General features: G+C 46.0%; 1 protein-coding gene across 1 annotated transcript; it reads left to right on the top strand.

Annotated features, from left to right (window-relative positions):
- The first annotated feature begins 580 nt into the window (after positions 1 to 580).
- Positions 581 to 13,990, top strand: LOC134143729 (ATPase family AAA domain-containing protein 2-like). Its single transcript, XM_062582021.1, is given in 18 exon segments — positions 581 to 655; positions 771 to 881; positions 3,567 to 3,665; positions 3,893 to 4,008; positions 4,712 to 4,882; positions 5,570 to 5,662; positions 6,035 to 6,194; positions 6,997 to 7,087; positions 7,531 to 7,603; positions 7,605 to 7,843; positions 8,564 to 8,690; positions 9,056 to 9,239; positions 10,020 to 10,205; positions 10,889 to 11,024; positions 11,184 to 11,327; positions 12,314 to 12,423; positions 13,022 to 13,150; positions 13,949 to 13,990. Coding segments are annotated over 18 exon segments (2,286 nt in total).
- Positions 13,991 to 26,021: the final 12,031 nt, after the last annotated feature.

The raw sequence follows: 26,021 nt of genomic DNA, 5'->3' as shown, positions 1-26,021 counted from the left end.
TGCCTCGTTGCTAAGCAAGGTGACAGCAGAATGTGGCCCCTTGTTACGCTCATGGAGGCTGGTGGCAAGTCACCCAGCAATTCCACCAAGGCCAGACCTTTGCCCATGACCTATACGCACGCTCCTCTCTGCTGATTCCGAGTTTCTGGAATGTGTCATGCACAAATGGCTCTGGAGCTTTGGCAGCGTTTCACATCTTGCGTGTCATACCCATGCTGGTAACAATAAAACCCATCGCTATCTGTGTGGTACCTTTTGGGAGTAATACAACTTGCAGCAGTGTTTGAAGAGTTCAGTGTTGGCGACGTTGTAAAGGTTCTGCTCTAACCAGCTCATCAGAAGAAGGTGAAGAGCAAGAAGATGAAGAAGGCAAAGATACGTGCAGGGGCTATAGGCTGAGAGAAAGGAAGGATCTTGTATGCTCTCAGTAGGTTATATGTGCAGTTTCTCTGCAGGGTTGATTTCTTGTGTATAGGGGGGACAGAAGTTCTTGAAGGAAACTGTACAGGCACCAGGAATGATATCTTAGATATTGTAATTACAGGGTCAACAGAAGAAGATGAAAACCGAAAGGCGGCAGATGGCAAAGACCCTCCAAAGCAGTATAGCCTTCGACCAAGGCAAACTGCCATATGCTATCGAGAGCCACTGGAATGTAGGTTATGGGCACAGTTTCTCTGCAGGGCTGATTTCTTGTGTATAGGGGACAGAAGTTCTTGAAGGAAACTGTATAGGCACCAGGAATGATATCTTAGGTACTGTAATTACAGGGTCAACAGAAGAAGACGAAAATCAAGAAGAGGCAGATGGCAAAGAACCTCCGAAGCAGCGTAGCCTTCGACCAAGGCAAACTGGCATATGCTATCGAGAGCCACTGGAATGTAGGTTATGGGCACAGTTTCTCTGCAGGGCTGATTTCTTGTGCATAGAGGGGACAGAAGTTCTTGAAGGATACCGTATAGGCACCAGGAATGATATCTTAGGTACTGTAATTGCAGGGTCATCAGAAGAAAATGAAAACCAAAAGGAGGCAGTTTGCAAAGACCCTCCGAAGCAGTATAGCCTTCGACCAAGGCAAACCGTCATATGCTCTCGAGAGCCACTGGAATGTAGGTTATAGGCACAGTGTCTCTGCAGGGCTGATTTTCTGCATTTAAGGGGGATATCAGTTCTTGAATGACAGTGTAGATGTGTGCACACAAATAAGAAATGTTATCTAGGTTCTGGAAGTACAGGGTTGTCCAAAGGGGGTGAACACCCAGAAGGCGAAAGTGGCGAGGATACTTGGAAGCAGCATAACCTTCACCCAAGCAAAACCGTGGTGCAGGATCAAGCTGCACTGCAAAGTGCGATATTCACAGAGCCTCTCTGAAGGGCCAGTTTCTTGTGTATAGGTGGGGCATAATTTTGTGAACAAAAATCTATACACCTGCGCACCACGGTTATTTCAATTCCTTGCCTTCATTCTGCAAGTAAAAACCCCCACGGTTTTTCGTAGATGCCTAGTTAGAACTCAGTTTCTTCCTCTACTTATTGTTTACAGCTTGCAGTACCTTCTTGGGGTTTCACTGCTCTGCTCTTATCAAGGTTTCACAGAATAAGCTTTGCTCTTTCTGTAGCTGAACTTCCCAAGTTTAAAAGAAAGATGTCCACGCAGAAGTAAAACAAATGACCTGTGTGTCCTCAAAAGCATAGTAGCAGAGCCCGCTTGCTTTTTGTGCTCTGTTCTGACTTTCAGTTCTCCTTCAGAAGCAGGTGTGCATTTAATTCACTTGCCCTGTGCCTTGGTAAAAAACACTGAGAACTTTCCTCTGGTCTGGAGTTCAAGATGGTGAAACCCATCCCACTTCCTGCCTTGTTGACGAACCAGCTGTACCTGAAAAGCATGTGATGTGCAATATTCTTGTAAATGTTTTGCTTTCAGCGGAGTTGGGAGAAGCTAAGACATTTTGTTCAGGGCCGTCTTCTTCTCCCACACAAGGAGCTACATCTACATGTGCTCGGTCACAAAGCCCTGTCGGCAAAAGACCAAACAGGTTGGTGGGCGTACAGCTAGTGACAGCTCTTGTTTATCGGCAGTGGTGTCACTCCCAGCACCGAGTAATGGAACAACCGTAACCCTTGTAACCGTGCCAGCCCGACCTCAGTGTAGAGGCGGCAAGATTCTTTTCTTTGGGAGAGGTGATCCTCAGCCTTAGAGAGACTTCCACTAGCCAGCAGTTTTCAGGAAGGCATGCTTTGGGGGCCAGTGATGAGACGATTCTGGAGGGAGTGGCTGAGATTCTGCAGCTGAAATCATAGAATCACAGAATCAGTAATGTTGGAAGGGCCCTCCAGAGATCATCTAGTCCAACCTCCCCGCTCAGCAGGTCACCTAGAGCATGTAACCCTTGTGTTCTGCACTTGAAGCCAGAATCCCCTTCCAGAAACCGTCACTAGACGATTTCATTGTGAAGTACAGAAATGATTTTCTTGACGCATGTAGGTAATTTAGTTAGAGGGAGAGTCTGTGGATAAATGTTCATGTATTTTTAGTTGCTTCTGGGACACGATTCAAAGTAGCTTCATTTCATTCAACATACAAGTGGAGGTGAGTTCTTGTTCCTATGGGAAATTCCACACAGCTGTGTTCTGCTTAGTGTAAATGAAGATGTTGGGAGCAATTGTGATTGTAAAGACAGCGCTGGCTATGACGCTCCGTATTCCCATGGTCCGTAGGGCATTAAATCGTCTGTATTTGTATCCAGTTTTGAATGCTACCCGTTGTGTAGTCTGCGCTGATTTTAAAGAAGACTGAGAACTTATGTCTAGATAGTCTTTTCCGTCGGCAGGCTGCTTGACGCAGGCGGTCCAGCCTGCTGAAAGCTCTGCATTTGCTTTCCAAGCTCTGCGTGACGCTGCGTGGTCTGCCTATGGCAGGGGGCAGAAGTCTACGGGAAGCAAAGGCAGGTGTGCTGGCCACTCATGCTGGCCATTCCTTGTGCGGCTGCTTTGGGCAGCAGCTTTGAACATTAAGTGCAGAGGAAAGCAGGGGGCATAAGGGGGGCACTCCTAGACTATGGTGACTTTGCACTGCTCTGGCAAGCCATATGAAAATAAATCAGACTTGTTAGAAGCACTGTGGTGGGGGTTTTTCAGTCACTCAACTCCTGACACGTCTTTCCTCTTGGAACTGAGATCACTAGTTCTGCCTGGAAGCGTTCCGAAACAAGGAAGCTTCCCAACCAAGTGTTCATGGCCCTATTGCTGACAAAGGCTCTTTGGATTCTGTGAGCAGCTAGAGCACGGAGAATGACGGCTATTGCTGGGTCTGAGCACTTAGGGATGTAAAAATGATCACTCAGCTAGTCTAATGCCACACAGGCCCACCCGTCTTTCTTTACTCTTGGCTATTGAAGACAAATCAATTCCCATGACTATTTTACTTTCTGGGAAGTTTATGCAAGTTTGTAAGTGCTCCTGCCCTCCCTTGCCAACATGAAAGAAACCGGAATCCCTCCAGCTGCATGTTCATTCAGAAGGCGCCTTTCCCTTTCTCCTTCATTCACACCAGGTGTCTTCCCCAGAACTCTGGGGGAAAGGGATTTGAGAGAAATGGCAAGGATCCAAAGAAAACTGGAACAGATGTGGCTGATCCAGTCGCTCCAGTGCAAATAGATGGCTCAGTAAGTATTTGTCACTTATGGCTTTGGTGGGGACTTTTCCAGGGCTGATGAAATCTTTGCGTGCTGGGCTGTCTATGGCTGCCTCGGGTCACAGTTTTCTCTGAAGGAACTTCAAAGCTGTCCTCAGCATCTCCTTTCTGCTGGCAGATGACAATTTCTGATGAAGCCTTTCCTCGGGGGCAGCTTTCTCTAACCTACGAACTGTGTTCTGTTGAATTTCTCTTCAGGTGCGGTTTGATGGCGTGGGGGGTCTCTCTGACCACATTTCAGCTTTGAAAGAGATGGTCATTTTCCCGTTACTTTATCCGGAGTTCTTTGAGAGATTCAAACTGCGACCCCCAAGGTAACGGAAGGCGCATTAGAAGTGCACAAGCTAACGCCGCCGTGCTCAGGAGAATAGGAACCCGAGGTGTCCGTACAGCTGGGTGCTTCAAAAGTTGTGGTCACCCCTGCTGAGATTTTGCAGGGGTGTTAAGAAGTGATGTCTTCAAAATGGAACAAATCCGGACTGTATTAGGCAGACTCCATCTGCAGGCAATGCCTTGCCATAGTTAAAGGCTTGGTGGCTGCTCTCTTACAATGAGAATCAGTCCTGTAAGCCTTAGGACTTCCAACTGAAACGTTGCTGCGCCTGTGATGCTTAGACTAAAATAAAAATAGTCTGCTTCTTACATAGTTATATTGGTTCTGTGCTGTGAGATGCAATCACTCACAGAGAGCTTACTGTTGGGGTGCGTTCTTTTTAACATGAATGTGTTCTTCTCTTTGGGAGGAGGGGTAGTGTTCATTGATTTAATGGCTAAGAGAAGGCTGTTAGTGTCAAGTCTTGCCTCTTGTGAGAGCTTGCACCTGTTTTGACTTTTCTGCCACTTGAGCTCTGCCTGCTGCTACTCCTGGAAGTACTGGAAGTGTTTTAGTTAGGAGGAAAGGCTTGTTTGCTTTAGGGGTGGGGCTTGTAGTAGGCACTTTTTGGTGTTTTGGTCAGAGCCATGCAACTCTCTCCTTTTTCATTATTTATTTATTTATATTTTCATTTTTCGTTACAGAGGCTGTCTATTCTATGGCCCACCAGGGACTGGAAAGACCCTGGTAGCTCGGGCACTTGCTAACGAATGCAGCCAAGGCGACAGGAGAATTTCCTTCTTCATGAGGAAAGGCGCTGACTGCCTGAGTGAATGGGTGGGAGAATCTGAGCGCCAGCTCCGTTTATTATTTGAGCAGATAAGGTGGAAATGTGCACTCTGTTGTGTCAGAGCGGTGCTGGAGTAGTTCTGTGCTGGATGTCTTCCTGGAGAACTCGGTCTTCTGCGTATTTGGTTGGTTTCTCCCACTGAAGTGGGAATGTTAGTGTTTCCTTTCTCAGTGTCATCCTGCTTTGGATCAGCGGCTTGGAATCTTGCAGGTGTGCTGGCAAAGACGTATCAATAAGCAGGAGAATTCACTAGATCAAAGATTCCCTCCTCCTCCTGCTCCCCTGCCATACTACACAGACACACACACAAAACAAAAAAAAAACACCCTCACCCCACCCCCCAAAAAACAAAAACAAACAAACAAACAAAAAAAAACCCCAGCACATGGTCATTGAATCATTGCACTGGCAGCTTGCCTCCAGAGCCTGTAATTGAGTTACTGAAGGCCTGACTCTGCTCTCTGGTTGCCCAGCAGCTGTGCAAATTCCTGGAGCCATCTGTTCCCAGGAGCAGTCACAGCTGCTTGGCGCAGGCTGCTGGCTTCTGTTACTTGTGCCACTTACCCCTTTGTCTCAGAGAGCAGAGGTCCCTGATGGTGCTCTGAAAGTCCAGGGCTGGTGACTTTGCAGCCACAGTGTTTTTTCATGCCTGTCCCCTTTGAGTAGTGCTGTGTTCTACCTAGGCCACAGTTGCAGTGTCTGCACTTTCCTTCCAGGCCTACAAGATGCGGCCTTCAATTATTTTCTTTGATGAGATAGATGGTCTTGCCCCTGTGCGGTCCAGTCACCAGGATCAAATTCATAGGTATGGCACTTTTCTTTCTTCTTTTCTCTTTCTTTTCTTCTGCATTTACACACAATCTGTTTGATTTCTGCAAAAAGAAGACCAGCCTGGTGCCTTTACATGACACACTAATTCATGCTGAAATCTTAGAGCACCATGATGCTCAGCCTCAGGTGATTTTACACACCGGAGCTGAAAAGCACGTGCTAAGCTGGGTGTCAGCACAAGGTCTCTGGTTACCCTGTGTGCTGTTTGTTTGTCTTGACGTGAGTCCTTCCACTAACCAACATCTCATCCAGAAGAGCTTATCCTTTGGAGTGGCCACTGGAGAAAGTCATGCCGAATGGAGCAGCACTTCCCAAACCAGTGAATCAACCCTTGTTCTTTTGTTAGTTCTCTTGTCACAACGCTTCTGGCGCTTATGGATGGCTTAGAGAGCAGAGGAGAGATTGTGGTCATTGGAGCCACCAACAGACTCGACTCCCTAGACCCTGCTTTGCGGAGGCCAGGTCGTTTTGACAGAGAGTTCCTTTTCGCCTTGCCCAATAAAGAGGTAAGACCCCTTTTAGTCACCCTCCTGCTAATGTGGCCAAGTCTTTCTTTGCAAGACAACCGTGCACCCACGCAGTACCACAGAGCAGGGAAGAAGGGAAGAAATGGTGCCCACGTGTTTGTCTGCTCTCATGAGCAGCAGAGAGGGTAGCATGAAACAGAGTTATCGTATGATTCGCTCCTGTAGAAGTCATCTCAAAATCCCTCCTGTGATTAGTCCTTGTAGCAGGGAACACTTGAGTGCATCTCTGGCAAAGATCGGAGGTGAAACACAGGCAAAGCCTGACATTTTCTGGGCTAGCGCTTTGAGCCACAGTTTTCGTTCCTCTTGGTAGGACTTGTAGCAACTTGAAAGAGAGCGCTGGCACTACTTTGCAGAACAACCTGTGAGAACGGCAGACTTGATTAACTGATGAGTCCGTCACCATGAAGTTTTGCTGAATTGGAGAGGGTCTTCTCTGAGGATTTGAGAATCTTCTCTGAGGAATCTCTTTCCACCTAAGCTTTAGACTACCTTTTTTCCCCCAAGAGCATTCAGTCTCATACCTGTGGAGACTCGCCTCTTTATAGATGCCGGAAATGCCTTTCGTTTGCTTCCTGCTCCTCACAAAGAGCTGAATGTGGCAAACTGAGAATCACTGAACTTGGGAGAGCAGGCAGTGCGTTAAGAGAACTCTAAAGTTCCTGCCTTTCTAGCAGTGTAAAACTGGCAGTTATATGAACGGGAGAGTGTTTGTGGGGTTGTTTGTTTGTTTTTCCCTGAGAGACGAACGTAAAGCAAAACGCCATCGTTTTGTATGTAGGCTCGAAAAGAGATTCTCAAGATTCACACGAGAGCCTGGAGCTCTAAGCCGCTGGATGCAATTCTTGAGGAGCTGGCTGAAAAATGTGTTGGTAAGATCAAAAATGCATTGAGCACCTGCACGTGACTGCATGCTGAAAGAGTCCAAGCTTGTACCAGGCAGTAAGCAAGCCCCTGTGCCTTGCCACAGAATTTGCCCCTGAGCCGGCTGGCAGGACTTGGTTGCTACCACGGTGGCAGGTTCCTGTCCACTTGCCTTGTTTTGTCTCTCAGAACACCAAAGGGTTTGGGGGGCATCTTCCTCAGCAGCAAAAAGTTTGCTCTCACAGGGGCTTCCTAAGCACAGGATATCCAGCTGCAAACCCCATAAAGGAACTGCTCTGCAGAGCGGTAACTCTTTTCAAATCACCCGCTGAACAGTTCCTGTTTGGGCCGCAGACAGAGACTTGACAAGCTGCCCTTTGGCAGCCATGTCCCTGACTTCTTTGTGCTGCCTGAGACTGACATGACACTGCATTCTTGTCTTGCTCATTAGGATACTGTGGAGCCGACATTCAGTCTCTCTGTGCTGAAGCTGCCCTCTGTGCTTTGCGCCGACACTACCCACGGATACACGAGTCGACAGAAGCTGCAGATAGACATCGCTGCCATTGAAGTAGCAGCAAGAGATTTTGCGGAGGCTCTGCGGAAGATTGCACCAGCTTCGCAGAGGGCTGTGGCTTCGCCCGCGCAACCGCTGTCAGCCGTTTGTAAGCCACTGCTTCAGAGGACTCTGGAGAGACTCCTAAAAGCGTTACAGAGAGTGTTTCCCCAGGCAGCGCTTGCACTAAAGAAGGACCAGCAGCCAGGTAGAACAGTAACATCACTGCCTTCAAATTCTGCCAAAGCAAACACTTCCAGCTGGTGCAGGCAGCAGAAACCAATCTTTCAGTCATGGTGGGATTGGTCTCAAACGGTAGAAACTTCTCGTTTGCCTATGCATGCCTTTACCTCAGGAATATCTGGAACAGAGTGCTGCCTAGCTTGTACTGCGGCTTCTGAAGCGCTCCATGCTTTGATCAATGGAGGTCGCTGACTGGTTCTATGCTGATTGCTTGAGGCTGTCCTACCGCTACTATGAACTAGTGGAACTAAGGAGAGCTGCTAGATTCTTTCCTCTGGGTAAAAGAGAGGCAGAAAAGCACTGAGGAAAGGCCGGTGGAGAGGCGAGGGGGTTGGCAGAAACATGCCGCCTGAGTTGTCCACCTTCTGCTACCTCCTCCTCGAGTGACCTTTGAGAGGCTGCATTTAGAAGACACCCTGGTCTCTATATGCCAGCTCTGCAGTCCTCGGACAAATGGGCGTTTGCTGCCGCCCCGTTCCCTTAGTTGCCACTCGCTTACTGTGGGCTCCGGCTCCAGAAAGAAGTGACCTTGTTGGGTGCTTTAGGTGTCTAGCGTTCAGTGTGTGCCCGCCCAATGAAGGAAGACAAGACCCTGGCTTTCAGCACTCATTTCAAAGCTGTAGGAGTGCAAGGGAGGCAGGTGTGGGCTCTTCTGGACAGTTAACAAACCTCTCTTGTCTTTCAGACGGTGCAAATCCTATCTTAGGAAACGGCTGCATGTATAGTCATGAGGCGTCACCTTCAGGTTTTGCAGAGGAGCTGTTTCATCAAACGGCCAGTCCTCAAAAGGAAACGTTCCTTCACTTGAACAGGTAAATGTCTGTGTGCTTTGGATTGCAGTTCTTTGGCTTGCTGCGTCCTTGCCGGCGGTCTCGGCTGTGGAACTGGGAGGGGGGTAGACCCAAATGCTTCTGACAGGCGTGTTTCGTAAGAATAAAGCAAGAATCACTAACAGCCCATGGGGGAAGGGGTGCCTCAATGAGAATAACTGAATTAAAAAAATGTCTTGCAGTTCCATGTCCTTCCTGATCACAGAGCAGTTTCTCACCTCCTGTAGTGTGGAGAGTATTTGAGGAGGAAAAAGCAAAAAGCAAGGAAAAAGGAGAAGGGACTGAACAGCTGTGTCTTTACTGATTACTTTGTTTTCAGAGTGCTTGCTTTCTTCTTGTTGTTCTAGAGATGCTTACTGCCAGCCCACGTGTTACAGGCCAAGGTTCTTAATAGCTGGAGAGCCCGGATGCGGGCAAAGTTCTCACCTGGCTCCTGCAGTAATACACGCGCTGGAGGAGTTTGCAGCTTACACGCTGGACCTGCCGGCTCTCTTTGTTAGTAGCACGTCGCCTGAAGAAAGATGTGCACAGGTATCTCTTCTCTCTTGCATTAACAGGAGTACTCTTCTAGCTGGGTACAGTTACAAAATGCAGCTAATACTGAGCCGGTAGCACTGCAGTCTATGTCGTAAAGGCAAGGACTCCCAGAACGCTTTATACTTGTGCACCTGTGTCTTTTGTTTACCTGGAGAAACTGAGCTAGAGTTAGTTGTGTTTAGCTCAAGGTGAGAGTAGAATGCAACATACAGGCTGAGTGCCGTTCTATTCCTTTTGCCTCTTGGGCAGGGAGCCGACTCTGTTGTTTGGCATCGCTGTATTTTCACAGGTTAACCCTTAGTAGAAGCACTTGAGAGCCGTGCAAGGGAGAATAGACGTGTTCCGTGGCTGGGGGCTCATCAGTCACAGAAAGGCAACATCTCCTTCTGGGTTACGTGACACTGGCATCCGTGGCCACCGAGCCGCAGTGCCTAACTAGTGCCCGGATATACTGCTGGTGCGTTCCATCCTGGAACAGCAACTGCCTGAGTGCTGGTCACCTGATCAGGTGCCCAAAGGTATTCAAGCCCAGAAAGGATGCTTGCCGCTCTGTTCATGGGGTAGATGCACTGCCACGTGGACTGGGCTGTAAGGAGTCACCTTACGTCTAAGCAGCTTGGAAATCAGGTCTCTTTCTAGTCTTGTGGCTTTCTTCCAACCTTTTCCCATCAGGCACTGGTATTTTGTAGCATGTGTTGACTGATAACGGTGTTGCTTCTTAGCAGCTTATTCTGTGTGGTTCAGAATTCTTATGCAAACTCCCATTTGCATTAGTTGATCCGAGAAGCCCAGAGGACAGCGCCAAGCATCCTTTATGTGCCTCGTATCCACGTATGGTGGGAGGCTGCTGGCGTCACACTGAGAGCTACGTTTACAACGTTATTGGAGAACATTCCAGCATATGCTCCAGTTTTGTTGCTTGCAACGTCAGATGTACGTCACGCAGAGCTCGCCCAAGAGGTATTTCGATTGCTGCTTTTCCTGCTTTTTTCTGTCTCGGTGGAACTTGCCTCTCCAGTAAGCACCTGGCTACTGCGCTGCCCAGAGCAGAGGGATCCTGATGTTACCAGGGCAGCCTGCCTGAATCTTTGGAAATTTGCTTAGGCAGTAATCACTACTGAACATGTTTGTCTACCAGACTTTTGAAGTCAAGAGCTTCCCTTTGACCCAGCCTTCTCCACCCCTATGGCCTTCTCAGACAGATGCCTGAATTCCCTCCTGGACAATAATCCCCGTGACTTCCACACAGTTATTGACCTGCTTAGTCAAGCGTACGCAGTGCTTGCATTGTAAAGGGTAAAAAACATGCTTTCTAAAATGATTTCTTGCGACAGCCTGCCGTTTCCAAAGGCGGCTGTTACACTGTTAACAGCGGCAATTAATTTAGACTTTCCATGCCTCAACAGAAATGATCATTCTTATTTCATGCAGGCCAAAGAGTCCTTCAAAGATGATGTTTTAGGATGCCACGGAAGCCTATGAAAAATCTAGGCCTACTTGAAGGCCAAGTAGCTGACTTGCTGTAGCTTCTCTTGTACTCAAATCATTAGCCAGCCTATTCCGAAAAGGCACTCATGTTCTTGGAGGTGAACCTGAATTTCTGTAGCCTTATATCTGCAATGTCTTTCCTCCTCCCGCCTAAGGTCCGAGATTTATTTTCTGAGGCTTATGGAGAAGTTTTCCATGTCCAGTTGCCGGACGAGGAAGAAGGCAGAAAGTTCTTTGAGGACTTGCTTTTAAATCAAGCTGCTCAACCTGCTGCCTCCAAAAGGAAAGCAGGTGAGGAGCGTTTACAAGGAGGGCTTTGCTTACTGTTATGGGAGCAGCCATTTGGCATTTGTCTGGGCAACAGATTGTCGAGCAATAACTTTTAGAAGGCTTGCATGCTTTAGTGTGCTTTGAGTACTGCTGTCTAAAACACCTTCTGGCTGACTGCAGCTTGTCAGGAACACGGCGTACAGCCTGCAGCATCTCCACCGGAGCCTCGACTGCCAGCAGAGGAGCAAATGAAACAGTTTGAGGAGCAAGCAGAGGAGACATTGCCAGCAGGGCCTCTACCTTCCCATACACCCTTCCCAAGTGGCAAGTGGCATTTTTTTTTTGCCTTTCCTGCATAAGCTGCTAATGCCATTGCTACCCTCCCTGTTCTCACTGCAAACTCCCTCTTTCCCATGATGCTTTTGCTTCCTTTTCCTCTTCCTTTCCTTCCGACCTGCCTCCCCTGTGCCCAGACAGAGAGCAGTGTCTCGCCCTGTGATTTCCAGTTCAAAGGATTAGACCTGCCAACTCAAGTGGCAAAAAGAGGGGAGCAAGAGTAACAGCTATCTGAAGACAAGACCATTGTTTCTTCCCTGCCCTCTGCTTTTCCCATGAGAAGGACAGCAGGGATCAAGGGGCTGGGCTTTCTCCCCGCTAAGGCCCAGGGTATGACATTGTGTGACAGCTCCTTATCCTGCTGGCAGGACTGGGAATTCCGTCACTGGTTTCATCCATGAGTTTTGGGCAATGTTCAGTGAATGCCAACATTGGTGTCTTATCCTGGAAGGCATAAGCACAAGGTTGGTTGTAAAGCAAGTGAACTGAATCTGCAAGCATACGAGCAGTAAGTGCTTAAGGAGCATTTCCCCTTCTCCAGCAAGTATTCCCTTAAGACTGCCTCTTTAACTCTTCCCACCGTTGAAGAAGAGCTTGCGTGCAGTGGCTCTTCAGCTTCTCCTCTACATTAGTTCCTGCAGTAAGACAGTAAGCAACCTGTCCTGCTGAGATAAGCTTCCTTTGTGGTAAAGCGTTCTGCCTGAAGTCTGAGCTGTGCATAAAATCCTGCAGCTGACTATTCTGTGAATGACATTCTGTAATCCGTTCCTCTTCTTTTAAAATCAAAAGGCCAAATGACCCCCTTCCCTTGCTCCCCCTTCTTTCTCAAGGTGCCTATGTAGTGGGACAGCACAGGGCTACTTCAGTGCCCTTGGTCCCTCTCCTGGTACTCCACGTCAGGTGACGATGCTAGAATTGAAGGAAGGACTGCATCGGTAATGTTTTGGTTTGCGCTTTCTGATGTCCCTGTGCAGCTGTATCAAGCAGAAAACGCAGAAGCAACGCATCACCGTCAGTCAGCCTAGCAGAGAAGAGGAGGAGATTCCCATCCAGCGAGGAGAATGAGACTCACATCTATTTAAGGGTAGGTTGGAGCTGACCGCTCTGCCTTTGCTTCCTGATCTGCTTCAGACACTTGAGCTGTTCTGCCAGCACGGCTGTACACATGTAGGCAGCTCCTGGGTCAAGAGAAGGAGCTGGGGAGGCTCCTGTTTGCAGCTGTCCGCAGCACTTCCAGGAGACCTGTGGCCTCTCTCCCAAACAGTGCCTCGTACTGCAGCAGTACGATCTAATCAAATGCAGTCGTGACTTTGCTGCGGCAGCCTCTACCCCTTACTGTGCACTGGGCCACAGCAGTTGCTGCTGTTCTGGAAGAAGTTGCTTTGCCGTTAGGATCGTTCATGGGATAGACTGGGAAGTAACACAATGCTAGGCTTGTAACACAGCCTAAGGCTTGCTTTTTCCCTCGGAGGTAGGACCAATTCACCCATTTCTTTCCCCCCAAAATCCAGTGCAATCTGTAGTTTTGTTCTTGAAGTTTCACTCGTATTGTATTTTGCAGAAAAAGAAAGCAGGATGCGAGTTGTGTTAGACTGTCCTGGTTTAGTTACTGACGACACCCAGAGCCTGTTTGAAAGAGCTCATGCGCTCTTGCACTTGTCTTGTCTCCCTTCCTCCTTCAGCAACTGCTGAGTGCTGCTGCTGGGATAACAAAGAAGTTCAGCATCTTTCACCGGGAAAAACTACATGTTATGCTCAGCCAGTGTATTTACCGGCATCGACAAGACGACGACAAGACTCAGTTAATAGAGGTAGTATTTCTCACGGCACTTCCGATCGCTGTTACACCGCTCCTGCACGGGTACAGTGTGGGTATCGTGTCTTCATCTCAATCTTCGTCTCTTTACCGCATAGTAGTCCGTGTAATATCGGAGTGGTTCATCTCTGCCTGGGAGAACTCGGTGCATGCTGCAAAGCCGTTGTTGCGTTTGGCATGGCTGTTGGCAGTTTCAGCAGGGCTAAGACCGAGCCGGAAGACAAGGGATTGCACGCACACAGCCCTTTCAAAGCAGTTCACCCTGGAGTCTGTGAACAGCTTTTCTGTCGGGCCTCTCCTTGGGGAGGGGGCTGTGAAAGAAGGGCCCTGGTCTCCGTTTGTCACTACCCCTTCCTCCCCTTGCCGGCAGGCAAGCATGGTAAGGAGCTGGGAAGAGATTTTTCTTTAGTGCCGCCACCATAACTCTTCTAGACTAGCACGTGCGAGCGTCTTGAATTGCGCACAAAGGGAGATTTCTGCCTCGGCTGGTGCTAGATAGGCCAGAAATTCCGGCTTCACGTTCAAGAGCCAGGAGGCAAAATTGGTTGTGCCTCTGCAGTTTGCCTTGAGAAGAGGAGGTCCCTTCTCCTAAGCCCTGCTCGTCTCCATCCCGTCTCGCACACCTGACAAAGAGGATGTCTCTCCTCAGCACACTTTTTGCAAGCACTGCTGATCCAGGCTCCCTCTCTTCCTCTGCTTGGGACACGTGGGGGTGCCTCTAAAGCCAGAGGGGCTAAAAAGACATTGTGATGGTTTCAGCACACCTAGTTGCCCTGTATTCTTTCCTTTTTAGGAAATGAAGAAGGAAATTGGAACGTTCCTTGGTGCCAACTAGTGTGAGCTTCTGAAGACTGACTCCAGCTCCGTGATGTTTTGTTTTAGTTGTATGCTGCCTGCTTCTCTGGGCCTGATTCAGTCACGAGAGCTTTGGCTCCATCTGAACATAAGGAAAGACTTGTTTAGTGTGAGGGCATCAGCACACTGGAGCAGATTGCCCAGAGACGTTGCGTAGTCTCTACCCTTGAAGCTGTCTGGATGGGGTGCAGGGCAACGTGCCTGGTGTGACCCTGCTTGAGCAGGGGGGTTGGACTAGCTGATCTCCAGAGGTCCCTTCCAACCGCAACCATTCTGTGCTGCCGCGATTCTGTTTATATATATAACATGTATATATGTATGTGTGTGTGTGTATGTCCAACTTTCACCAGTGTATCTCCTATTACTTACAAAGTCTAATTTATTAAAAGGGGTTGGTAACATTTATATTCGTAAAGGTGTGTCCTACCTTCAAAGTGATAAATGGGAACTCTAGAACATCACTGTGTATACGCAATACATTGTACAGTCAAAATAGTCCTCTTTTGACGGAAATGTAGACAAATAACTTGTTGCTGGGAGACTAGCTCTGTGTGAATACTGAGTAATGTAAAATCAGCTAGTCTAAGGAAAATAAAAATAATCTGGAACAAGCCCAATACGTGAAATGTGTGATCCTAGAAGGTATTCTAAAGGACTGTACCTATTCTCAGACAAACTTCATTGCTTTAAAACTGGAATTTTATGTGCTAGAATAAAAGAGCAGAAGAACCTTTGGAGAGCAGTAGTGGATTATGGTGGGGACTATGAGCCCCTGTTGTACCGGTGGAAAAGCAAGCACGTGCATTAACACAGGACCTTAGCAATGTTTTGCCTGAAATGCACTGTGCAATACTAATCATCTAGACTCCGGTTTGCAAAACTCCAGCACATGTGCTGAGAGTGACTCCTAGCATAGTCTTGCTTTCACCAATCTATGATGCAGACAAACTTTGTCCTTTTAGTTTAGAAAGACAAGAGTTAAGATGGGATATGCCTGTTATCAATCAATATATCAGCGGCCGAAGAGAAGAGCTGAAATTTAAAATACGCAAAAGATCAGCAGATGCTTCAGTTTAAAATGTAACCTGCAGATGTAGTGATTGAAGTAGTGGGAAATAAGACTCAACACAGTTGCGGTTCTTACAAACATACACTGATTTTTCTAATGGTGTTGAGACACTGAAGTTCAGCTTCCACTGAAATGTTTTTGAAATTTATATTAATAATTTAAAATAGAGAGAACTCTAAATACGGAACCATAAAACACAGATAAATAGAAGACCATTACACTAGCCATATTTGGAAGGTTATGTAGAGAGCACAAAACTCTAATCACAACAAAATGTAACTGTTTCAATGCTGTTTTGAAGCATATATTTCATATAACCTCAATGCTATCAAAAAGGCTGCCGCAAGACGGCACCACAGTATTTTGGGTGATGACATTACCGTGTCATAATAATGATTTTTTTCCTTCGTGTAAGTATAAAATAAAATAGCTGTGGATATAAGAAATGACCTTATTTGAAGACAATGTGTACAAGAAAGAATCTTTAATGCATTTTACTTATGGATTTTCTGCATTTCTATACAATTAAATACTTCATTCTGGACGAAGCTCTAGCCTGGGATGTGTTTCGTTCTGTCGTTTCTCTTTCTGTGGTGTGGACTACTTACAAAGGATTGTTTTCTTGGATACGTTCATCAGAATAATTTTGATTTATATTTAAATCAAATAAGGTTGACTTCAAGTACCAATACATGAGGAACAAGAATTGTGTTTCAGTGAGGACAGTAAAATATGAGTTTGTTCCAATTTCAATCTATTTTAATAGGGGAGGAACCCAACTTTTGTTAAGAAACTAAACTTTTTATTTTAATCGTTACTGAATTGAGTTCGGCCAGGAACCCCAAAGCACCCTTACTTAGCCAGGCATCCCAGCCAGAGCTCCTGGGGTTTCAGTCAGCGCGCAACTGACGGATGAGACAGTAATCTGAAATTGAGACTTGTCAGTGGCTTTCCAGGGCTGCCAAGAAACTAGGTGGGCAAGCCAGCATGAAACGGGCAAACGTCCAGGGAAAACCTGCCTGACAAGTCAGGCTCTTGCATAGCCTGCCTGGGCTCTCCAGAATTTTTTTAACATCTGCCTCTGCAGTATTTTTCAGTTTTACAGGTCTACATTCTCCGAAGAAAAACTGTGAAGTCAGGGAGTCTTTGGAGCGTGCTTCATCTCTAGGAATATTAAATAATAGCAAATAACAAATAAACTCTCTGCGACATGGCTTCCTTGCTATTTAGAACAGCTTTGAGTCTAGGTCTGTAAGACACAAGATCTAGAAATAAGTTATAAAGCTCTTGTACTGTAAAAGGAATGATAAAGAGTACATAATGTTTACAAGCTTATTTTCCTTTTTAGCTGGTATTGGTTTTTTGTGATGGGGTAATTTCACGTTTATTTCCAAATACTGTAAGAAGTCTGTTGCTGAAAATGGGTTGTGCCACGGACCAGGCGTATATTTCACTGGGAATGGGAAAATCACACTCCGCAAGATCAATGTTTTAGATAATTCCATCAGATTATAAATGGCCAACTCAAGAAACACACTGGGTATAGAAATATATATACATTTATATACATGTATACATCTAAACTGATTCTGTAGGATTAGTAATAAGACCAAGAACATAATTTAAGAATCTCGCCTCACTTGAGTCTAATAACAATTCTAAATTATATGCATCATAGGGTTCAGATGGGTGGTTTGGCTATGGATTCTCTCTGTTTTTTTTTCTCACAGGAATGGCTATTCAGCGCCTCCTGCTGTGGACTAAACTCTCCAGTAAATTAGGTGCTTTATGTCTGTGGAATTTCTTATGCAGTATGAAGGAACCATTATGTGAAAATAAGCATTTTACTTCTACGGTGGACTACAGCATAGGCTGAAAAATAGGCTTTTCTTCCCCTGCCCACTGAAATTAACCTGACCTGGTATTTAAATTGTTCCATTTCCATAAGCTTATTGGTAACAGAAGAGGGTTTTTTTTTTTTTTTCCCTTCCTTTTCTTATATTTTGTTTAATAAAAAGTGTGGTTTGTTGAAGGCAAAATTGTTAAGAGAACTGGCGTGGAGAAATGAACACTTTGAATCTTTGGCTGACCGCAGCCAGCACGCAGCCCCATGAACGCTGAGGGGTTCGCAATGTCCGATAGGTGCTGGCTGACCGGTGTTCATACAGTTTTCATCCTAATGAGAAGATATCTCTATCATTAAGAAAAAATTGCTCCTTTCTCCTCCAATTCTGTTCTAGTATTTCTTTTTTACAATACATTCATGGCATAGTCCCTCTTTCACCAAGCACAGTAGGGAATCTCTGCATAGGATCTGCAAAGCAGAATTAGGTTGATGGCTTTGGGGTTGTCTACAAGGAGGCACCTGTGCACAGGCTCAGCTAAAAAGGCACTTTATAGCTCCAAAGAGCGTTCGTTAGCATCAGGATTTGCTGTAGGAGTTTGGGGCCTTCTTATGGTCATTGCTGTAAGTGGGAAAAAGCTTCCTTCTCTCCTTGCACAAGGGAAGACTTCTTACCACTAACACAGCCTAAACTAATGTCCATCACTGTCTCATTATCCCCACTGTCGCCTAGTTATGTTCCTGGGACATTTCATTTATTTTCTAAATTTGCACTGCACCTCCATTCCCTCTGCAGAGCCAGGAGGTGAGGCCCAGGTAAAGTTGGAGCTTTCAAGCCTCTCTGATGGACATCAAGTCAGAGAGGAGAGCATTTCTGAAGAGCTTCCTTCTCCTGGGCTGTAAACCTGGAGATGTTTCTCCATCTGTGGTCATTCAAAGCCATGCCTTGCAGGTTCTGCTCCAAAATCCCAGGACACAGTTCCAGAGGCCTCAGGGTCCACCCAGCTGAGGGGAATGAAAGCAAAGACTCTCTCTCACTGCCACCAGGCACCTGAAAAACCTATCAGAAGTCCTGCCTTGGATTCACTGAGAGTTTATCAAACTGGAAATACGGAGTGAAATGTTTATGACCCAGCAAACTGGAATTTTCCCAATTAAATTTTTGCTTGGAAATTTTCTAGTTGCTTCTAGGCAAGATTCACTTTAGCATTAGACAATATGGACAGTATGGGGGAGGATAATTAGACAAAAGTTAGGGATCATCAAATAGCCTGCTATTTCAAATAGTGAAATAAAGAATTGCACGAGGAAAGGGTGAAAATAAATAACAAAAACGAGCAATTTTTAAAAACATATAACAAATTAAAAATAAAAAGTAGTAACATATACAAATACCAAACATTATAGAAGTCTGAGGTCCTAGACTCTCCACAAAGATACGATCAGCTGGGAAATGAAAAGTATTAACTGGAGAGAGAGAAAAACTCCTACCTGCATCCAACATCATGCCCCTCAGAAATCCACTTATACCAGGTAGAATTGCAAAATGTCACGATTTAAGTAGGATCACAACACCTAGCAATGCCATGATACTATTTGGGGATCAACACTGTGAAAGAGTTACAGGATTATCCGCAATATTTTTACTGTGTACAGAGCCCAATTCAAATATGGATCAATACATCTGCAGAAAGTAAGACAAAACACTTTCCATACACAATAGGAGACAGGTTCTTGCAGGATGTATTAAAAAAAATTACCAAAAAAACACTGTTACTATGAAGAAGGGTGCATAAAATCCCACTTCCATGAGCTAGGAAGCCTGATGTTTCATTCCTTTTTGATTCAGATCATCTATTCCAGTAAGTCAAAATTCCATCAGAATTCCAGGAAGTTTTTCTGCATCAGATACACCTTCCAAACATCCGGCTTCACATCCAAAATGCAGATTTGCCTACCTGACTGAACGAATATGGGCTTCTGGGTCAATCTTTCAATGGAATGAATAACTGTGGCTCCATTTAAAACAACAGAATTCTACTACTACGTGACAAAGAAAATCTTCTTTGAAGCACTTCAGAAGTTCAAGTCTCCTCCAAGAAGGTATGAGAAATGGAGGAAACAGTCCCTTTTCCTTCCCTCTTCTGCCCCCCACCCCCCCATCCCACAGCACTTCAGTCAGCATAATTCACCTAGAAAGGAAAAACAGAACTAAAAGAAAGAAACAAACCAACCAACCCTCTGTAAAACTTCCTGACTTTTTAAGGCATTTACTGATTTCCCAGCCTAAAAAAACAAACAAAAAAATCCACCCTAACACACCTTCCTCTTCATTGTACTGCCTTCCTGACGGCTGCGTGCCATGCACTTGAGCTTCCAGTAGCTAAGGGATGGACACACAACCGAGAGCACCGCTGAGACCAAGTTTGACCCTCCGGCGGTCCCGTCCCGTCCCGACCCCCAACACCGTCCGGGCCCCTGCCGCCACCGGCTCCGGCTCAGTTCCGACACCCGCCCCCTCCCCGCGGTCCTGCCTCGGGCTTCCCCTGGGATCCCTGCTCCCCCTCCCAGACACCGCCCCCCTCTGGCCCGGGGCGCCCCCCTCCTCCCCCCGCGCCCCCCTTTCCCGCCGCCCTCCGCGACCCGGCGCACCGCCAGCCCCGGCCCCGGCGCGCCCCGCTGGCGCCGCCTTGCCCAGGACGTTGCCATGGGCGCGGGCGGGCGCGGGACGCGCAGCGCGCACCCCCCGGCCCCGCTCACCTCCTCCGCGCTGCAGCCGCCCTGCCGCTGCCCGCGGGCGGCGCTCGGCCGCAGCTCCCTCGGCCCGGACCGGCCCCGGCGCCACTTCGCCCCGAAGGCTCCGCTCCTGGCCTCTGCCCACGCCGCCCCCGCCCCCGCCGTCACGGCCCGGGCCAGCAGCCGCCGCCCGTCGGCAAGCGGGCAGGAGTGGCGGCCCTCAGCGCCCGCGGGGCCAGCGGCGGCTGCCGGGGCCCCAGAGGCTGCCGCGCTCCTGAGAGCAGCATCCTGAAGGCTCAAGGGAGAGCCCTGGAGCGCACCGGGGGCAAAGGGAGCGTTCAGGGGGCAACGGAACAAACGGAGAGCGGCGGGTGCGACAAGCAAACCAAACAAACAAGAAAAAGCAATGGCAGAGCAAACAGAACGATTCTGGGAGCCCCAAAAGGCAAAAGGAGGCCCTGGGGCACACCCAGAAAGCTCTGCGGCAGACGAGAAAGCTGAACAGAGAACTTTGTCGCATGCTGCAGAGCAAACACAAGGCCCTGAAGCACACAGCGGCCGTGGGGGCAACCCAAAATGTGACCTGAAGGCTCCTGAGGGCATCTGAGGGCAAACGCAGGGCTGTGGGGCAAACGAAAGCACAAACGAAGGGCCTCGGGGCACACCAAAGGGGCCATAAGGCACATCACAGCGCTCAGCGCGGCTGACTTAGCCTGGAGAAGGGACTCGGCCCAGAGAAGACTGAGGGGGATCTTATCAATGTCTATCAGTAGCTGAAGGGAGGGTGTCCAGGGGATGGGGCCAAACTCTTTTCAGTTGTCCCATGCGAAAGGACTAGAGGCGATGGGCACAAACTGAACCACAGGAAGTTCCTCTTGAATACGAGGAGGAATTTCTTTCCCGGGAGAGTGATGGAGCACTGGACCAGGTTGCCCAGAGAGGTTGTGGAGTCTTCCTCTCTGGAGATAATCGAAGCCTGCCTGGATGCAACCCTGTTTAACGTGCTGTAGGTGACCCAGCTTGAGCAGAGGGGTTGGGCTAGATGATCTCCAGAGGTCCCTTCCAACCTTACCTATTCTGTGATCGTAAGAAAAAATAACTAGCTTTTTCTCACCTCTAGGTGTCACTCCAAGTTGCAGTAATATTGCAACTCTCTTAAAAGCTCTGTGTGAAATGCTTAGCAGTTTCCTTAATGCCTTCCAATTCTCTGTTTAAAAATTCATTAGTAGCTTAGGAAGCTTATGGTCTTTTCAAAATAGGCTTATAATGAAAAATGTTAAACTTAACAATGTTTTCCCTTCTGGCCTGGCTCTTCACTAAGCTCTCAGGCATCCAGTGCCCATAAGAAGGCAGAAGGTCACTGTAGCCTTTAGTCTCTGATTATTTCCATGCCGATCATTTCTGTATTCTACCCTTACTGTAGGAAATATAAAGAGAAAAAGTACAAATAAACATGCGTATTTTTAAGGCATCGGGCACTTCCAGATGAGCTCTAAGTGGTTAAAAAAATACATGTAACATTTTAAGGGAATTATGTCCGTTGTCTCAGAAAGAAACAAAGGTATGGGGAGGCTATGTGTTTATTAAATGCTTACTACACCTGTATACAGACCTTTTCTCTACGCTTACCTCCAAATGTGAAGCTAAACTGAAATTTAAACTTACCATTTTTTTTCCCCTAAAAAGCATCCAGGAACCAGGAAATAGTAGTACATGCAGAGAAATGATATTTAGCATATAGTATGCATATGTCGATAATGCTATAATAAATAATGCTGTAATCTAAAAAAGGTCATCAGCTTTTTGTACATAGCTGTAGTTTGAGAGATCATCTGCTTACTTCAATTACAGACAAATATATTAAACCAGTAACAGATGTTATCTCCACAGTAATGAGCTCAGGAGCAACCGAATGTGGCACTAGCTGCACTCTTGTGGAGGACCTCTTAGGAGTAAATTTTTCACTCTGAGTATGAGTGACTATTAGGTAGGCATGTTTAAAAGCAATTTCAGACTGGCATTTTTTGCACATAGATAGGGTTAATGAATGCTATGTCTGTCTGTCTGTGTCTTCCTCTCATATTTTCAGACATCAGCCTTTGCTCTTCCTTCAGACTGCATAGGTTGTTACCAGCTTAAGAGCAAACCAAAGCAAGCAGGCTATTTGATGATCCCTAACTTTTGTCTAATTATCCTCCCCCATACTGTCCATATTGTCTAATGCTAAAGTGAATCTTGCCTAGAAGCAACTAGAAAATTTCCAAGCAAAAATTTAATTGGGAAAATTCCAGTTTGCTGGGTCATAAACATTTCACTCCGTATTTCCAGTTTGATAAACTCTCAGTGAATCCAAGGCAGGACTTCTGATAGGTTTTTCAGGTGCCTGGTGGCAGTGAGAGAGAGTCTTTGCGTTCATTCCCCTCAGCTGGGTGGACCCTGAGGCCTCTGGAACTGTGTCCTGGGATTTTGGAGCAGAACCTGCAAGGCATGGCTTTGAATGACCACAGATGGAGAAACATCTCCAGGTTTACAGCCCAGGAGAAGGAAGCTCTTCAGAAATGCTCTCCTCTCTGACTTGATGTCCATCAGAGAGGCTTGAAAGCTCCAACTTTACCTGGGCCTCACCTCCTGGCTCTGCAGAGGGAATGGAGGTGCAGTGCAAATTTAGAAAATAAATGAAATGTCCCAGGAACATAACTAGGCGACAGTGGGGATAATGAGACAGTGATGGGCATTAGTTTAGGCTGTGTTAGTGGTAAGAAGTCTTCCCTTGTGCAAGGAGAGAAGGAAGCTTTTTCCCACTTACAGCAATGACCATAAGAAGGCCCCAAACTCCTACAGCAAATCCTGATGCTAACGAACGCTCTTTGGAGCTATAAAGTGCCTTTTTAGCTGAGCCTGTGCACAGGTGCCTCCTTGTAGACAACCCCAAAGCCATCAACCTAATTCTGCTTTGCAGATCCTATGCAGAGCTTCCCTACTGTGCTTGGTGAAAGAGGGACTATGCCATGAATGTATTGTAAAAAAGAAATACTAGAACAGAATTGGAGGAGAAAGGAGCAATTTTTTCTTAATGATAGAGATATCTTCTCATTAGGATGAAAACTGTATGAACACCGGTCAGCCAGCACCTATCGGACATTGCGAACCCCTCAGCGTTCATGGGGCTGCGTGCTGGCTGCGGTCAGCCAAAGATTCAAAGTGTTCATTTCTCCACGCCAGTTCTCTTAACAATTTTGCCTTCAACAAACCACACTTTTTATTAAACAAAATATAAGAAAAGGAAGGGAAAAAAAAAAAAAAAAACCCTCTTCTGTTACCAATAAGCTTATGGAAATGGAACAATTTAAATACCAGGTCAGGTTAATTTCAGTGGGCAGGGGAAGAAAAGCCTATTTTTCAGCCTATGCTGTAGTCCACCGTAGAAGTAAAATGCTTATTTTCACATAATGGTTCCTTCATACTGCATAAGAAATTCCACAGACATAAAGCACCTAATTTACTGGAGAGTTTAGTCCACAGCAGGAGGCGCTGAATAGCCATTCCTGTGAGAAAAAAAACAGAGAGAATCCATAGCCAAACCACCCATCTGAACCCTATGATGCATATAATTTAGAATTGTTATTAGACTCAAGTGAGGCGAGATTCTTAAATTATGTTCTTGGTCTTATTACTAATCCTACAGAATCAGTTTAGATGTATACATGTATATAAATGTATATATATTTCTATACCCAGTGTGTTTCTTGAGTTGGCCATTTATAATCTGATGGAATTATCTAAAACATTGATCTTGCGGAGTGTGATTTTCCCATTCCCAGTGAAATATACGCCTGGTCCGTGGCACAACCCATTTTCAGCAACAGACTTCTTACAGTATTTGGAAATAAACGTGAAATTACCCCATCACAAAAAAACAATACCAGCTAAAAAGGAAAATAAGCTTGTAAACATTATGTACTCTTTATCATTCCTTTTACAGTACAAGAGCTTTATAACTTATTTCTAGATCTTGTGTCTTACAGACCTAGACTCAAAGCTGTTCTAAATAGCAAGGAAGCCATGTCGCAGAGAGTTTATTTGTTATTTGCTATTATTTAATATTCCTAGAGATGAAGCACGCTCCAAAGACTCCCTGACTTCACAGTTTTTCTTCGGAGAATGTAGACCTGTAAAACTGAAAAATACTGCAGAGGCAGATGTTAAAAAAATTCTGGAGAGCCCAGGCAGGCTATGCAAGAGCCTGACTTGTCAGGCAGGTTTTCCCTGGACGTTTGCCCGTTTCATGCTGGCTTGCCCACCTAGTTTCTTGGCAGCCCTGGAAAGCCACTGACAAGTCTCAATTTCAGATTACTGTCTCATCCGTCAGTTGCGCGCTGACTGAAACCCCAGGAGCTCTGGCTGGGATGCCTGGCTAAGTAAGGGTGCTTTGGGGTTCCTGGCCGAACTCAATTCAGTAACGATTAAAATAAAAAGTTTAGTTTCTTAACAAAAGTTGGGTTCCTCCCCTATTAAAATAGATTGAAATTGGAACAAACTCATATTTTACTGTCCTCACTGAAACACAATTCTTGTTCCTCATGTATTGGTACTTGAAGTCAACCTTATTTGATTTAAATATAAATCAAAATTATTCTGATGAACGTATCCAAGAAAACAATCCTTTGTAAGTAGTCCACACCACAGAAAGAGAAACGACAGAACGAAACACATCCCAGGCTAGAGCTTCGTCCAGAATGAAGTATTTAATTGTATAGAAATGCAGAAAATCCATAAGTAAAATGCATTAAAGATTCTTTCTTGTACACATTGTCTTCAAATAAGGTCATTTCTTATATCCACAGCTATTTTATTTTATACTTACACGAAGGAAAAAAATCATTATTATGACACGGTAATGTCATCACCCAAAATACTGTGGTGCCGTCTTGCGGCAGCCTTTTTGATAGCATTGAGGTTATATGAAATATATGCTTCAAAACAGCATTGAAACAGTTACATTTTGTTGTGATTAGAGTTTTGTGCTCTCTACATAACCTTCCAAATATGGCTAGTGTAATGGTCTTCTATTTATCTGTGTTTTATGGTTCCGTATTTAGAGTTCTCTCTATTTTAAATTATTAATATAAATTTCAAAAACATTTCAGTGGAAGCTGAACTTCAGTGTCTCAACACCATTAGAAAAATCAGTGTATGTTTGTAAGAACCGCAACTGTGTTGAGTCTTATTTCCCACTACTTCAATCACTACATCTGCAGGTTACATTTTAAACTGAAGCATCTGCTGATCTTTTGCGTATTTTAAATTTCAGCTCTTCTCTTCGGCCGCTGATATATTGATTGATAACAGGCATATCCCATCTTAACTCTTGTCTTTCTAAACTAAAAGGACAAAGTTTGTCTGCATCATAGATTGGTGAAAGCAAGACTATGCTAGGAGTCACTCTCAGCACATGTGCTGGAGTTTTGCAAACCGGAGTCTAGATGATTAGTATTGCACAGTGCATTTCAGGCAAAACATTGCTAAGGTCCTGTGCTAATGCACGTGCTTGCTTTTCCACCGGTACAACAGGGGCTCATAGTCCCCACCATAATCCACTACTGCTCTCCAAAGGTTCTTCTGCTCTTTTATTCTAGCACATAAAATTCCAGTTTTAAAGCAATGAAGTTTGTCTGAGAATAGGTACAGTCCTTTAGAATACCTTCTAGGATCACACATTTCACGTATTGGGCTTGTTCCAGATTATTTTTATTTTCCTTAGACTAGCTGATTTTACATTACTCAGTATTCACACAGAGCTAGTCTCCCAGCAACAAGTTATTTGTCTACATTTCCGTCAAAAGAGGACCATTTTGACTGTACAATGTATTGCGTATACACAGTGATGTTCTAGAGTTCCCATTTATCACTTTGAAGGTAGGACACACCTTTACGAATATAAATGTTACCAACCCCTTTTAATAAATTAGACTTTGTAAGTAATAGGAGATACACTGGTGAAAGTTGGACATACACACACACACATACATATATACATGTTATATATATAAACAGAATCGCGGCAGCACAGAATGGTTGCGGTTGGAAGGGACCTCTGGAGATCAGCTAGTCCAACCCCCCTGCTCAAGCAGGGTCACACCAGGCACGTTGCCCTGCACCCCATCCAGACAGCTTCAAGGGTAGAGACTACGCAACGTCTCTGGGCAATCTGCTCCAGTGTGCTGATGCCCTCACACTAAACAAGTCTTTCCTTATGTTCAGATGGAGCCAAAGCTCTCGTGACTGAATCAGGCCCAGAGAAGCAGGCAGCATACAACTAAAACAAAACATCACGGAGCTGGAGTCAGTCTTCAGAAGCTCACA

This window comes from Rhea pennata, chromosome 8 (genome assembly GCF_028389875.1).
Source record: "Rhea pennata isolate bPtePen1 chromosome 8, bPtePen1.pri, whole genome shotgun sequence".
NCBI classification, from domain to species: Eukaryota; Metazoa; Chordata; class Aves; order Rheiformes; family Rheidae; genus Rhea; species Rhea pennata.
This window is presented reverse-complemented; position numbering and strand designations above follow the sequence as displayed.